General features: G+C 58.4%; 1 protein-coding gene across 1 annotated transcript; it reads left to right on the top strand.

Moving 5' to 3' along the window:
• The first annotated feature begins 666 nt into the window (after positions 1–666).
• TOB1 (transducer of ERBB2, 1) lies at positions 667–12,378 on the top strand. The gene is made up of 2 exons (XM_069749114.1): positions 667–766; positions 11,198–12,378. Exon 2 carries the CDS (start codon positions 11,275–11,277, stop codon positions 12,217–12,219), a length of 945 nt encoding a protein of 314 aa, XP_069605215.1. The 5' UTR covers positions 667–766; positions 11,198–11,274; the 3' UTR covers positions 12,220–12,378.
• Positions 12,379–16,219: the final 3,841 nt, after the last annotated feature.

Genomic DNA, 16,219 nt, shown 5'->3' with positions numbered 1-16,219 from the left:
AGGGGGTGTTATATACAGTACAGGTATCTACAGGGGTGTTATATACAGTACAGGTATATACAGGGGTGTTATATACAGTACAGGTATATACAGGGGGTGTTATATACAGTACAGGTATATACAGGGGTGTTATATACAGTACAGGTATATACAGGGGGTGTTATATACAGTACAGGTATATACAGGGGTGTTATATACAGTACAGGTATATACAGGGGTGTTATATACAGTACAGGTATATACAGTACAGGTATATACAGGGGGTGTTATATACAGTACAGGTATATACAGGGGTGCTATATACAGTACAAGGTGTTATATACTGGACAGCCATAAGTCACATGACCACTACTGACGTCACAGGTCCGCCCATTGCAGTTGGCAGCACTCCTATAAATAGAGCCTTCATGTCTTTGACGATTGACAGAGTTATTATCCAATCGTTTGTCTCCCCCGGACCCACATTTAAGAACACGCTGAGCTATTGGCTCTTTTCTGACCAATCAGTGTCCATGAATTACTGAGCTTTGTGACGTGCGTCCTCCGCCTTCGTGACTGACAGGTCCTTAGTCCAATGGATGGGCAGAGTTTCTAAAATCTCGTGTCACTATTGGCTGACATGTTTTCTAATCCCCGCCTCTTGCACTTAGATGGCGGAGACTCCATATAAATAAGCTACCTGACAGGCGTCGGTTTAGTGAAGTACGTCGCGGGGAGAGGGGCAGCAGAGCGGCAGCGGAGCCCCCTGTGTGTCGGTGTCACCTCGGTAAGTAGTGCTCCGCTGGCCGCAGAGTGTGCGGTAGACGGTGCGTGTCAGCACAGCTGCTGGCGGGGCCCCGTGTGACGTGGGCCTGTGACTGACCTGTGTGACCGCGGAGCCCTGAGTACGTGGCCCGGCCTGTGTCTCTGGGCACGGGGAGGATCCGAGACTGACTTTACCGACCGCGGCCCGACACCTGCCGGGGGACAGCTTCACTTCCCTGGGCCTGAGGGGCGGTGCGAGGGCCCGCTGTCACTGACAGGGGCCTGAGGGGCGGTGTGAGGTGTGGGGCCCGCTGTCACTGACAGGGGCCTGAGGGGCGGTGTGAGGTGTGGGGCCCGGTGTCACTGACAGGGCCCTGAGGGGCGGTGTGAGGTGCGGGGCCCGGTGTCACTGACAAAGGCCTGAGGTGCCGGGCCCGGTGTCACTGACAGGGGCCTGAGGGGCGGTGTGAGGTGCGAGGCCCGGTGTCACTGACAGGGGCCTGAGGGGCGGTGTGAGGTGCGGGGCACGGTGTCACTGACGGGCCTGAGGGGCGGTGTGAGGTGCGGGGCACGGTGTCACTGACAGGGGCCTGAGGGGCGGTGTGAGGTGCGGGGCCCGGTGTCACTGACAGGGGCCTGAGGTGCCGGGCCCGGTGTCACTGACAGGGGCCTGAGGGGCGGTGTGAGGTGCGAGGCCCGGTGTCACTGACAGGGGCCTGAGGGGCGGTGTGAGGTGCGGGGCACGGTGTCACTGACAGGGGCCTGAGGGGCGGTGTGAGGTGCGGGGCACGGTGTCACTGACAGGGGCCTGAGGGGCGGTGTGAGGTGCGGGGCCCGGTGTCACTGACAGGGGCCTGAGGGGCGGTGTGAGGTGCGGGGGCCGGTGTCACTGACGGGCCTGAGGGGCGGTGTGAGGTGCGGGGGCCGGTGTCACTGACAGGGGCCTGAGGGGCGGTGTGAGGTGCGGGGCACGGTGTCACTGACAGGGCCCTGAGGGGCGGTGTGAGGTGCGGGGCCCGGTGTCACTGACAGGGGCCTGAGGGGCGGTGTGAGGTGCGGGGGCCGGTGTCACTGACAGGGGCCTGAGGGGCGGTGTGAGGTGCGGGGCACGGTGTGAGGTGCGGGGGCCGGTGTCACTGACAGGGGCGTGAGGTGCGGGGCCCGGTGTCACTTCCCTGGACCTGAGGGGCGGTGTGAGGTGCGGGGCCCGGTGTCACTGACAGGGCCCTGAGGTGCGGTGTGAGGTGCGGGGGCCGGTGTTACTGACAGGGGCCTGAGGGGCGGTGTGGGTGCCGGTGTCACTGACAGGGGCCTGAGGGGCGGTGTGAGGTGCGGGGGCCGGTGTCACTGACAGGGGCCTGAGGGGCGGTGTGAGGTGCGGGGCACGGTGTCACTGACAGGGCCCTGAGGGGTGGTGTGAGGTGCGGGGGCCGGTGTCACTGACAGGGGCGTGAGGTGCGGGGCTCGGTGTCACTTCCCTGGGCCTGAGGGGCGGTGTGAGGTGCGGGGCCCGGTGTCACTGACAGGGGCCTGAGGGGCGGTGTGAGGTGTGGGGCACGGTGTCACTGACAGGGCCCTGAGGGGCGGTGTGAGGTGCGGGGGCCGGTGTCACTGACAGGGGCGTGAGGTGCGGGGCCCGGTGTCACTTCCCTGGGCCTGAGGGGCGGTGTGAGGTGCGGGGCCCAGTGTCACTGACAGGGGCCTGAGGGGCAGTGTGGGGCCTGGTGTCACTGACAGGGCCCTGAGGGGCGGTGTGAGGTGCGGGGGCCGGTGTCACTGACAGGGGCCTGAGGGGCAGTGTGGGGCCTGGTGTCACTGACAGGGGCCTGAGGGGCGGTGTGAGGTGCGGGGCCCGGTGTCACTGACAGGGCCCTGAGGGGCGGTGTGAGGTGCGGGGCCCGGTGTCACTGACAGGGCCCTGAGGGGCGGTGTGAGGTGCGGGGGCCGGTGTCACTGACAGGGGCGTGAGGTGCGGGGGCCGGTGTCACTGACAGGGGCGTGAGGTGCGGGGCCCGGTGTCACTTCCCTGGGCCTGAGGGGCGGTGTGAGGTGCGGGGCCCGGTGTCACTGACAGGGGCCTGAGGGGCAGTGTGGGGCCCGGTGTCACTGACAGGGGCCTGAGGGGCGGTGTGAGGTGCGGGGCCCGGTGTCACTGACAGGGCCCTGAGGGGCGGTGTGAGGTGCGGGGGCCGGTGTTACTGACAGGGGCCTGAGGGGCGGTGTGAGGTGCGGGGGCCGGTGTCACTGACAGGGGCCTGAGGGGCGGTGTGAGGTGCGGGGCACGGTGTCACTGACAGGGCCCTGAGGGGTGGTGTGAGGTGCGGGGGCCGGTGTCACTGACAGGGGCGTGAGGTGCGGGGCTCGGTGTCACTTCCCTGGGCCTGAGGGGCGGTGTGAGGTGCGGGGCCCGGTGTCACTGACAGGGGCCTGAGGGGCGGTGTGAGGTGCGGGGGCCGGTGTCACTGACAGGGGCCTGAGGGGCGGTGTGAGGTGCGGGGCCCGGTGTCACTGACAGGGCCCTGAGGGGCGGTGTGAGTTGCGGGGGCCGGTGTCACTGACAGGGGCGTGAGGTGCGGGGCCCGGTGTCACTTCCCTGGGCCTGAGGGGCGGTGTGAGGTGCGAGGCCCGGTGTCACTGACAGGGGCCTGAGGGGCAGTGTGGGGCCCGGTGTCACTGACAGGGGCCTGAGGGGCGGTGTGAGGTGCGGGGCCCGGTGTCACTGACAGGGCCCTGAGGGGCGGTGTGAGGTGCGGGGGCCGGTGTCACTGACAGGGCCCTGAGGGGCGGTGTGAGGTGCGGGGGCCGGTGTCACTGACAGGGGCCTGAGGGGCGGTGTGAGGTGCGGGGCCCGGTGTCACTGACAGGGGCCTGAGGGGCGGTGTGAGGTGCGGGGCCCGGTGTCACTGACAGGGCCCTGAGGGGCGGTGTGAGGTGCGGGGGCCGGTGTCACTGACAGGGGCGTGAGGTGCGGGGGCCGGTGTCACTGACAGGGGCCTGAGGGGCAGTGTGGGGCCTGGTGTCACTGACAGGGGCCTGAGGGGCAGTGTGGGGCCTGGTGTCACTGACAGGGGCCTGAGGGGCGGTGTGAGGTGCGGGGCCCGGTGTCACTGACAGGGCCCTGAGGGGCGGTGTGAGGGGCGGTGTGAGGTGCGGGGGCCGGTGTCACTGACAGGGCCCTGAGGGGCGGTGTGAGGGGCGGTGTGAGGTGCGGGGCCCGGTGTCACTGACAGGGCCCTGAGGGGCGGTGTGAGGTGCGGGGCCTGGTGTCACTGACAGGGGCCTGAGGGGCAGTGTGGGACCCGGTGTCACTGACGGGGCCCTGAGGGGCGGTGTGAGGTGCGGGGCCCGGTGTCACTGACAGGGGCCTGAGGGGCAGTGTGGGGCCCGGTGTCACTGACAGGGCCCTGAGGGGCGGTGTGAGGTGCGGGGGCCCGGTGTCACTGACAGGGCCCTGAGGGGTGGTGTGAGGTGCAGGGCCTGGTGTCACTGACAGGGGCCTGAGGGGCAATGTGGGGCCCGGTGTCACTGACAGGGGCCTGAGGGGCGGTGTGAGGTGCAGGGCCCGGTGTCACTGACAGGGGCCTGAGGGGCGGTGTGAGGTGCGGGGCCCGGTGTCACTGACAGGGGCCTGAGGGGCGGTTTGAGGTGCGGGGCCCGGTGTCACTGACAGGGCCCTGAGGGGCGGTGTGAGGTGCGGGGCCCGGTGTCACTGACAGGGCCCTGAGGGGCGGTGTGAGGTGCGGTGCCCGGTGTCACTGACAGGGGCCTGAGGGGCAGTGTGGGGCCCGGTGTCACTGACAGGGCCCTGAGGGGCGGTGTGAGGTGCGGGGGCCCGGTGTCACTGACAGGGGCCTGAGGGGCGGTGTGAGGTGCAGGGCCCGGTGTCACTGACAGGGGCCTGAGGGGCGGTGTGAGGTGCGGGGCCCGGTGTCACTGACAGGGCCCTGAGGGGCGGTGTGAGGTGCGGGGCCCGGTGTCACTGACAGGGCCCTGAGGGGCGGTGTGAGGTGTCACTGACAGGGGCCTGAGGTGCGGGGCCCGGTGTCACTGACAGGGGTCTGAGGGGCGGTGTGAGGTGCGGGGCCCGGTGTCACTGACAGGGGCCTGAGGGGTGGTGTGAGGTGCGGGGCCCGGTGTCACTGACAGGGCCCTGAGGGGCGGTGTGAGGTGCGGGGCCCGGTGTCACTGACAGGGCCCTGAGGGGCGGTGTGAGGTGTCACTGACAGGGGCTTGAGGTGCGGGGCCCGGTGTCACTGACAGGGGTCTGAGGGGCGGTGTGAGGTGCGGGGCCCGGTGTCACTGACAGGGGCCTGAGGGGTGGTGTGAGGTGCGGGGCCCGGTGTCACTGACAGGGCCCTGAGGGGCGGTGTGAGGTGCGGGGCCCGGTGTCACTGACAGGGCCCTGAGGGGCGGTGTGAGGTGCGGGGCCCGGTGTCACTGACAGGGCCCTGAGGGGCGGTGTGAGGTGTCACTGACAGGGGCCTGAGGTGCGGGGCCCGGTGTCACTGACAGGGCCCTGAGGGGCGGTGTGAGGTGTCACTGACAGGGGCCTGAGGTGCGGGGCCCGGTGTCACTGACAGGGGCCTGAGGGGCAGTGTGAGGTGCGGGGCCCGGTGTCACTGACAGGGCCCTGAGGGGCGGTGTGAGGTGCGGGGCCCGGTGTCACTGACAGGGGCCTGAGGGGCGGTGTGAGGTGTCACTGACAGGGGCCTGAGGGGCGGTGTGAGGTGTCACTGACAGGGGCCTGAGGTGCGGGGCCCGGTGTCACTGACAGGGGCCTGAGGGGCGGTGTGAGGTGCGGGGCCCGGTGTCACTGACAGGGGCCTGAGGGGCGGTGTGAGGTGCGGGGCCCGGTGTCACTGACAGGGCCCTGAGGGGCGGTGTGAGGTGCGGGGCCCGGTGTCACTGACAGGGACCTTAGGGGCAGTGTGAGGTGCGGGGCCTGGTGTCACTGACAGGGCCCTGAGGGGCGGCGTGAGGTGTGGGGCCCGGTGTCACTGACAGGGGCGTGAGGTGCATGGCCCGGTGTCACTGACAGGGGCGTGAGGTGCGGGGCCCGGTGTCACTGACAGGGGTCTGAGGGGCGGCGTGAGGTGCGGGGCCCGGTGTCACTGACAGGGGCCTGAGGGGCGGTGTGAGGTGCGGGGCCCGGTGTCACTGACAGGGCCCTGAGGGGCGGTGTGAGGTGCGGGGCCCGGTGTCACTGACAGGGCCCTGAGGGGCGGTGTGAGGTGTCACTGACAGGGGCCTGAGGTGCGGGGCCCGGTGTCACTGACAGGGCCCTGAGGGGCGGTGTGAGGTGTCACTGACAGGGGCCTGAGGTGCGGGGCCCGGTGTCACTGACAGGGGCCTGAGGGGCAGTGTGAGGTGCGGGGCCCGGTGTCACTGACAGGGCCCTGAGGGGCGGTGTGAGGTGCGGGGCCCGGTGTCACTGACAGGGCCCTGAGGGGCGGTGTGAGGTGCGGGGCCCGGTGTCACTGACAGGGCCCTGAGGGGCGGTGTGAGGTGCGGGGCCCGGTGTCACTGACAGGGGCCTGAGGGGCGGTGTGAGGTGTCACTGACAGGGGCCTGAGGGGCGGTGTGAGGTGTCACTGACAGGGGCCTGAGGTGCGGGGCCCGGTGTCACTGACAGGGGCCTGAGGGGCGGTGTGAGGTGCGGGGCCCGGTGTCACTGACAGGGGCCTGAGGGGCGGTGTGAGGTGCGGGGCCCGGTGTCACTGACAGGGCCCTGAGGGGCGGTGTGAGGTGCGGGGCCCGGTGTCACTGACAGGGACCTTAGGGGCAGTGTGAGGTGCGGGGCCTGGTGTCACTGACAGGGCCCTGAGGGGCGGCGTGAGGTGTGGGGCCCGGTGTCACTGACAGGGGCGTGAGGTGCATGGCCCGGTGTCACTGACAGGGGCGTGAGGTGCGGGGCCCGGTGTCACTGACAGGGGTCTGAGGGGCGGCGTGAGGTGCGGGGCCCGGTGTCACTGACAGGGGCCTGAGGGGCGGTGTGAGGTGCGGGGCCCGGTGTCACTGACAGGGGCCTGAGGGGCGGTGTGAGGTGCGGGGCCCGGTGTCACTGACAGGGGCGTGAGGGGCGGTGTGAGGTGCGGGGCCCGGTGTCACTGACAGGGGCCTGAGGGGCGGTGTGGGGCCCAGTGTCACTGTCCGGTGTCATGTGTGAGTGACGTGGTCTGAATGTAACTGATAGATGCCCATATCTTATGTAAGACCCACGTCATTGATGTGGACCTGTGCCTGAGGTACGGTGTCAGGACAGGTAGGCCTGACTTGAGTTGTGGGGCCCATATGTCACTGATGGAGGCACATATATTATGTAGGGACCTGTACGTCTGGGGGGACCCATACGGATGTGAGATGCGTCCAAATGACAACATAACTGATAGGCGTATAGCTGTGTAGCCATATTGTCTGTACTGGGTGTCCTATAATAGATGTCCCAGCGTATAACTGACAGGAGGCGTATAGCTGTGCATCTACAATGTCTGCTCATAACACTGCTTAACCTGGCATTGCGCTTTATATACTCTGGCCTAGCGGGTTTCCTATAGAATTCATCAGGCACGCTATAGAACTATACACGCCCTGACACTGGGCACTTGAGCTATATAACATGCACGCTACACACCCTGACACTGGGCACTTGCCCTATATAGCCATACACGCCCTGACACTGGGCACGTTACCCTGTATAACCACACACGTGCCCTGACACTGGGCACGTTACCCTGTATAACCACAGACGCCCTGACATTGGGCACGTTACCCTGTATAACCACACATGCGCCCTGACACTGGGCACATTACCCTGTATAACCACACACGCGCCCTGACACTGGGAACGTTACCCTGCATACATGACTATACTCTGGCAGCGGGTGCTTGCTCTGTACCCTGGTGCTGGTTGCGCCCTATACCCTGGCAGCAGGCACTTGCTCTATACCTTGTGCTGGGTGCGCCCTATACCCTGGCAGTGAGCACTTGCTCTATACCTTGGCAGCGGGCACAGGATGCACCCGCACACACTCTCTCCTCCGCAGGAGGCCGCTCTTTTTCATACTTATTTTGCTTGTGTTAGACTTTCTGTAGCCAGATCCTTCTGTGCCCCTGGGATGTTGTGTGGAGCGTGCCCTCCCCCCATGTAATGTTTTGGAGCCCGCTTTGGGCGTATTCCAGTCTGCTCCATATAATTTGACATGTTTTATTAAATACCTCTCGTTGTGCTCTTCATTCTCCACCCCACCCTGCTGATCCAAGCAAATGTTTAAAGGTCGCCTTATAACGTCTCCTAGATTGTTACAGCGAGGTGGAGGGAGAGGAGACCAGGAGGTTGTACGAGGGAGAGGAGACCTGGGGGCCCGGGGGGTTGTACGAGGGAGAGGAGACCCGGGGGCCCGGGGGGTTGTATGAGGGAGAGGAGGCCCGGGGGGTTGTATGAGGGAGAGGAGGCCCGGGGGGTTGTACGAGGGAGAGGAGGCCCGGGGGGTTGTACGAGGGAGAGGAGACCCGGGGGGTTGTACGAGGGAGAGGAGACCCGGGGGGTTGTACGAGGGAGAGGAGACCCGGGGGGTTGTACGAGGGAGAGGAGACCCGGGGGGTTGTACGAGGGAGAGGAGACCCGGGGGGTTGTACGAGGGAGAGGAGACCCGGGGGGTTGTACGAGGGAGAGGAGACCCGGGGGGTTGTACGAGGGAGAGGAGACCCGGGGGGTTGTACGAGGGAGAGGAGACCCGGGGGGTTGTACGAGGGAGAGGAGACCCGGGGGGTTGTACGAGGGAGAGGAGACCCGGGGGGTTGTACGAGGGAGAGGAGACCCGGGGGGTTGTACGAGGGAGAGGAGACCCGGGGGGTTGTACGAGGGAGAGGAGACCCGGGGGGTTGTACGAGGGAGAGGAGACCCGGGGGGTTGTACGAGGGAGAGGAGACCCGGGGGGTTGTACGAGGGAGAGGAGACCCGGGGGGTTGTACGAGGGAGAGGAGACCCGGGGGGTTGTACGAGGGAGAGGAGACCCGGGGGGTTGTACGAGGGAGAGGAGACCCGGGGGGTTGTACGAGGGAGAGGAGACCCGGGGGGTTGTACGAGGGAGAGGAGACCCGGGGGGTTGTACGAGGGAGAGGAGACCCGGGGGGTTGTACGAGGGAGAGGAGACCCGGGGGGTTGTACGAGGGAGAGGAGACCCGGGGGGTTGTACGAGGGAGAGGAGACCCGGGGGGTTGTACGAGGGAGAGGAGACCCGGGGGGTTGTACGAGGGAGAGGAGACCCGGGGGGTTGTACGAGGGAGAGGAGACCCGGGGGGTTGTACGAGGGAGAGGAGACCCGGGGGGTTGTACGAGGGAGAGGAGACCCGGGGGGTTGTACGAGGGAGAGGAGACCCGGGGGGTTGTACGAGGGAGAGGAGACCCGGGGGGTTGTACGAGGGAGAGGAGACCCGGGGGGTTGTACGAGGGAGAGGAGACCCGGGGGGTTGTACGAGGGAGAGGAGACCCGGGGGGTTGTACGAGGGAGAGGAGACCCGGGGGGTTGTACGAGGGAGAGGAGACCCGGGGGGTTGTACGAGGGAGAGGAGACCCGGGGGGTTGTACGAGGGAGAGGAGACCCGGGGGGTTGTACGAGGGAGAGGAGACCCGGGGGGTTGTACGAGGGAGAGGAGACCCGGGGGGTTGTACGAGGGAGAGGAGACCCGGGGGGTTGTACGAGGGAGAGGAGACCCGGGGGGTTGTACGAGGGAGAGGAGACCCGGGGGGTTGTACGAGGGAGAGGAGACCCGGGGGGTTGTACGAGGGAGAGGAGACCCGGGGGGTTGTACGAGGGAGAGGAGACCCGGGGGGTTGTACGAGGGAGAGGAGACCCGGGGGGTTGTACGAGGGAGAGGAGACCCGGGGGGTTGTACGAGGGAGAGGAGACCCGGGGGGTTGTACGAGGGAGAGGAGACCCGGGGGGTTGTACGAGGGAGAGGAGACCCGGGGGGTTGTACGAGGGAGAGGAGACCCGGGGGGTTGTACGAGGGAGAGGAGACCCGGGGGGTTGTACGAGGGAGAGGAGACCCGGGGGGTTGTACGAGGGAGAGGAGACCCGGGGGGTTGTACGAGGGAGAGGAGACCCGGGGGGTTGTACGAGGGAGAGGAGACCCGGGGGGTTGTACGAGGGAGAGGAGACCCGGGGGGTTGTACGAGGGAGAGGAGACCCGGGGGGTTGTACGAGGGAGAGGAGACCCGGGGGGTTGTACGAGGGAGAGGAGACCCGGGGGGTTGTACGAGGGAGAGGAGACCCGGGGGGTTGTACGAGGGAGAGGAGACCCGGGGGGTTGTACGAGGGAGAGGAGACCCGGGGGGTTGTACGAGGGAGAGGAGACCCGGGGGGTTGTACGAGGGAGAGGAGACCCGGGGGGTTGTACGAGGGAGAGGAGACCCGGGGGGTTGTACGAGGGAGAGGAGACCCGGGGGGTTGTACGAGGGAGAGGAGACCCGGGGGGTTGTACGAGGGAGAGGAGACCCGGGGGGTTGTACGAGGGAGAGGAGACCCGGGGGGTTGTACGAGGGAGAGGAGACCCGGGGGGTTGTACGAGGGAGAGGAGACCCGGGGGGTTGTACGAGGGAGAGGAGACCCGGGGGGTTGTACGAGGGAGAGGAGACCCGGGGGGTTGTACGAGGGAGAGGAGACCCGGGGGGTTGTACGAGGGAGAGGAGACCCGGGGGGTTGTACGAGGGAGAGGAGACCCGGGGGGTTGTACGAGGGAGAGGAGACCCGGGGGGTTGTACGAGGGAGAGGAGACCCGGGGGGTTGTACGAGGGAGAGGAGACCCGGGGGGTTGTACGAGGGAGAGGAGACCCGGGGGGTTGTACGAGGGAGAGGAGACCCGGGGGGTTGTACGAGGGAGAGGAGGCCCGGGGGGTTGTACGAGGGAGAGGGGGCCCGGGGGTTGTACGAGGGAGAGGAGACCCGGGGGCCCGTACGAGGGAGAGGGGGCCCGTACGAGGGAGAGGAGACCTGGGGGCCGTACCTACAGAGGAGGTCAGATCCTGCGTCTCCCATGATCCAACCTGTTAACACCTAGGATTCAGCCGATGTCTGTCGAGAGCGGAGTAAATATTGATTCTGGGAGCTGAGAAATGAAATATAATGTGTAGTGATAGAAGGAACTGTATGGCTGCCCCAAGTCGCCACCGTGATGTACTGCACCACGGTCCTACATTATAGCACACCCCGTCCTTGCCGCTTGGTAATTGTATAATTCTGCACCTTGTGAGTTATTGGTGACTACTCAGGGTTGTTTCTCACCAGACTCATCCCCATCTCATTAATAAGTGGGACTCTAGCAACTAATCTGATTTTTCTTGTGTAAAGCGGACAGTCTTCTGACCACTGCTATGTGGGACTGTAGGGGTGCAACTTCTAACGGAGCAAGGGGGTAAAAATAAAACTAATCTGTTATTTCTTTCCATTTTCAGGTGTAACCAAAGTCTTCAGTGTTTCTCCCTCTGAAATTTTGACGCCATCTTTGCCGATCTCGAAGCGCACGACAGATATGCAGCTTGAAATCCAGGTAGCCCTGAATTTTATCATATCTTATTTGTATAACAAGCTGCCCCGGCGACGAGTCAACATCTTCGGCGAAGAACTTGAAAGGCTCTTGAAGAAGAAATATGAAGGCCATTGGTATCCGGACAAACCGTACAAGGGCTCGGGGTACAGGTGCATACACGTCGGAGAAAAGGTGGAGCCGATCATCGAGCAAGCGGCCAACGAGAGCGGCCTGGACATCGAAGACATCCGCAGGAACCTTCCCCAAGACTTAAATGTGTGGATCGACCCCTCGGAGGTGTCCTACCAGATCGGGGAGAAGGGACAAGTCAAAGTTCTCTACGTTGACGACAACAACGAGAACGGTGCAGAGCTCGATAAGGAAATTAAGAACAGTTTTAACCCCGAGGCCCAGGCGTTCATGCCCATCATTGACCAAGCGTCGCCCGTCTCCAGCTCGCCGTCGCCCCCTTTCAGTGACTCTGCTGCCGTAAGCCCGACCTTTATGCCCAGGGCGGCTCAGCCTTTAACCTTCACGACTGCCACTTTTGCTGCCACCAAGTTCGGATCAACTAAAATGAAGACCAATGCCCGTAACAAGCTGGCGCGCTCCTCCCCGACGCAGTTCGGATTTAATAACTTGATAAAGCAGAGCGCCATGTCCTCGTCCATGCACTCTGTGTACAGCCTTGGCCTTACCAACCTCCCGCAGAAAACCTCTGCCCTCTCCCCCAATGCAAAGGAGTTTATCTTCCCCGGTGAGCAAGGACGGTCCGGCCTAAACTGTGAGAGCGGCCTGAGCCTCGGCGCACTGCCGTACAGCAACGCGTTTGATGTGTTCTCCGCGTACGGCGGCCTCCATGACAAATCGCTGGTGGAGGGATTGAGCTTCAGCCTGAGCAACGTGCAGTATAGTAACCAGCAATTCCAGCCGGTTATGGCTAACTAACCAGGGCCAGGAGGACTGCTTCTAGATCCAAAGTATTGTACAAGCTGCATGAACCCAATGTGTGATTTTTTTTTTTTATTTTTTTTTTTTATTTTTTTTTTTTTTTTTCAGCTTGTAACCCTTGTACATTCAAGACTGGTTGCAGAAGCACATAATTATAAAAAAAAAAAAAAAAAAAAATTTCTTTTAGTTAACTTTATGTTCACTACATATTTTTTTTATATTTTAAGGAATATTGCCTCTTACAGTATTTAGAAGCTAATTTAAAAATTATATATAATTTTTTTTTTTTTTTTTTTTTTTTTTTTTTTATAGGCGTTAAAATAGTAAAATTTTTCTTTTTCTAAAACGATAATATGGGTATGTGTAACATGCATACACAGTTAGGAATAAATCCCCGCTCATCCACCTGCCTGAAAGGTGGAAGCGGAGTAAAAAATATATAATATATATTGTCTAAATGTATAAAGGGGAAACGCATTTTTTTTTTCCAGCTGTTTGTGTTTTATATCTAAATATATTTACATGACACATTTCAAGATTTTTACGGATCTGTGATTCCTTCAGCAGCTTTATGTAGAAACTTTTTTTTTTTTTTTTTTTTAATTTCTGAAATATTGTAAAAGTCTTCGACACCAGTTCGAAAGAAGAAAAAAAAAAAGATTTATTCCTCGCCGTAACTTATAATATAGAGGGATACCTGTAATTTCAGAGTTGTATTTTCTGTTACAAAAATTCCGATTTTTGCTATATAAGATGGAAGAGATGTAATTGTAATTTTTGTATCTAAATTGTGCAATACTTGATAAAAAAAAAAAAAGAAATGTTAAAGTATATGAAGTCAGTGTCTTACATGTTAAGAGCTGAGATAGTTTATATTTAGTTTGTATTAAAATTATTTTAAATTAAAGTAATCTTCATTTTGGTACTGAACCGCATCTGCGTCACTTATTTTATTATTTTGGTACTTTCCTCCCTCTCGTGCGGTTTGTGCAGGGAGGGTGGGAACACAATGGAAGGGCTCTGGCTGGATTTTTGCATCCATTCACGTTTACAGACCGGCGGGTCAGCACTCTTCTCTCTCGCTGCCTCTATTCGGGATTAATGATGCCATCTCAATAAAACTGCTGATTACATTTTATAACATGAAGGTTTATTTTGGGATTACAGGGGTTGTGCCGGATATGCAACATATCAGTCTACAATCTGTAGAGACAGAGCCCCTGATTCCAACACTGCTGAGAAACTTATCAATGTTACTTCTATCATATTCATGAGCACTGTATAACCCCGCCACTTATAAAACAGATTTCTATGTACCCTTTGTTATAGTACATGGGGGCAGTATTATAGTAGTTATATTCTTGTACATAGGGGCAGTATTAGGCTGTGTTCACACGTTGCGGTTTTTTCGTGGTTTTTCCCGATAAAAACGCTATAAAACCGCAAAAAAACGCATACAATAAGCATCCCATCATTTAGAATGAATTTTTTTTGGTGTATATTTCAAAAACCTGACCGGCACATCCAACATAGACTAAGTGTGAACAGGTGCTGAACCTAGAGTCGCCAACTCGTATATAGTTAATAAGGCAGCACACTGCAGCGCTGAAACATGCAAACTTGAAACACGAAATTTGAACTGCATTACTGCACTAGAAATATGAAAAATGAGAGCGTTTAGCGCATAAAAATGGCCAATTTTATGTGTACCTGGTAGCCACTTTACGGCATCTCTCTTATACCAGGTCCTACAATTGCTTTACCTCGCTGAGAATAAACGTCTCCATCTGAATGGGTACATTCAGACGTTTATTCTCAGCGAGGTAAGGCAATTGTAGGACCTGGTATAAGAGAGATGCCGTAAAGTGGCTACCAGGTACACATAAAATTGGCCATTTTTATGCGCTAAACGCTCTCATTTTTCATATTTCTAGTGCAGTAATGCAGTTCAAATTTCGTGTTTCAAGTTTGCATGTTTCAGCGCTGCAGTGTGCTGCCTTATTAACTATATACGAGTTGGCGACTCTAGGTTCAGCACCTGTTCACACTTAGTCTATGTTGGATGTGCCGGTCAGGTTTTTGAAATATACACCATTTTAAGTAGACCTCCTAAGAAACTTATCTAGATGTGTGGTGAGCAGTTTGAACCCCCAAGTGTCTCACTACAGTTTAGGATGCAGAGCCGTGCCAAATTTTTTTTTTTCCACAAAAACTATTTTTTAGCCCCCAGTTTTGTATTTTCCCAAGGGTAAAAGGAGAAACTGGATGCCAAAAGTTGTTTAATTTGTCCTGAGTACATTGATACCCCATGGGGGGGGGGGGGGGGAACCACCGTTTGGGTGCATGGCAGAGCTCAGAAGGGAAGGAGCGCCATTTGGAATGCAGACTTAGATGGAATGGTCTGCAGGCGTCACATTGCGTTTGCAGAGCCCCTGATGTACCTAAACAGTAGAAACCCCCCACAAGTGACCCCATATTGGAAATTAGACCCCTCAAGGAACTTATCTAGATGTGTTGTGAGAACTTTGAACCCCCAAGTGTTTCACTACAGTTAATAACACAGAGCCGTGAAAATAAAACATTTTTTTCCCACAAAAATGTTTTTTTTTTTTAAATTTTCCCAAGGGTAACCAGAGAAAATGGACCTCAGAAGTTGTTGTCCTGAGTACGCTGATACCCCATATGTTAGAGGTAAAGCCCTGTTTTAGCGCACGGGAGAGCTCGGAAGGGAAGAAGCACTGTTTTTACTTTCTCAACGCAGAATTGGTTGGAATTGAGATCGGACACCGTGTCGCGTTTGGAGACCCCTGATGTGCCTAAACAGTGGAAACCCCCCAATTATAACTGAAACCCTAATGCAAACACACCCCTAACCCTAATCTCAACCCTAACCACACTCCTAACTCCAACACACCCCTAACCCTAATCCCAACTGTAAATGTAATCCCAACCCTAACCCTTACTTTAGCCCCAACCCTAACTTTATCCCTAACCCTAATGGGAAAATTGAAATAAATACATTTTTTAAATTTTTTTATTTTCCCTAACTAAGGGGGTGATGAAGGGGGTTTGATTTAATTTTATAGCGGGTTTTTTAGCGGATTTTTGATTGGCAGCTGTCATAAGACACTTTTTATTGCAAAAAAATAGTTTTTGCATCTCCACATTTTGAGAGCTATAATTTTTCCATATTTGGGTCCACCGAGTCATGTGAGGTCTTGTTTTTTGCAGGGCGAGTTGACATTTTTTTGATCGCTTTTTATTCTGATTTTTGTGAGGCAGAATGAACAAACCAGCAATTCGTGAATTTCTTTTTTTTGTGGGGGGGTGTTTACACAATTCCACGTTTGATAAAATTGAAAAAGCAGTTTTATTCTTCGGGTCAGTACGATTACAGCGATACCTCATTTATATCATTTTTATGTTTTGGCGCTTTTATACGATGAAATAGATTTTATATAAAATATATATTTATTTTTAGCAAATACAAAAGGAACAGCCAGACAGCACCACTGCCAGGAAGAACAAAGTGGGAACCGCTCACCTGTGTAAAGCCAGGATATCTGATCTTGGGTGCGTAGCTCCGCTGGAGAAAAGTCCATATGAAATAGTGAATGTATAAGGAAATAGAGCGCACTCGCCGATCATCCAGTGCAGGAATCTTTATTCAAACATCGTGCTGTACATCTTCACGACCAGGGGTGCTGTACAGAGAGTGCGGCAAAGTGGGACGACGGCCGTTTCACGCCTGGCTGGCGCTTCAACGGGTCAGTCTGCCAGGCGTGAAACGGCCGTCGTCCCGCTTTTGCGCTCTATTTCCTTATACATTCATATATTTATTTTTGCATCGCTTTTATTCTGAGGACTAACTTTATTTTTTCGCTGATGATGCTGTATGGCGGCTCATTTTTTGCGGGACAAGATGACGTTTTCAGCGGTACCATAGTTATTTATATCTGTCTTTATGATCGCGTGTTATTCCAATTTTTGTTCGGCG

The sequence above is a fragment of the Ranitomeya imitator genome, chromosome 2, assembly GCF_032444005.1.
Source record: "Ranitomeya imitator isolate aRanImi1 chromosome 2, aRanImi1.pri, whole genome shotgun sequence".
NCBI classification, from domain to species: domain Eukaryota; kingdom Metazoa; phylum Chordata; class Amphibia; order Anura; family Dendrobatidae; genus Ranitomeya; species Ranitomeya imitator.
This window is presented reverse-complemented; position numbering and strand designations above follow the sequence as displayed.

Coding starts and splice junctions, on each gene's coding strand:
- TOB1 (XM_069749114.1), top strand. CDS start 11,275: ATGCAGCTTGAAATCCAGGTAGCCCTGAATTTTATCATATCTTATTTG.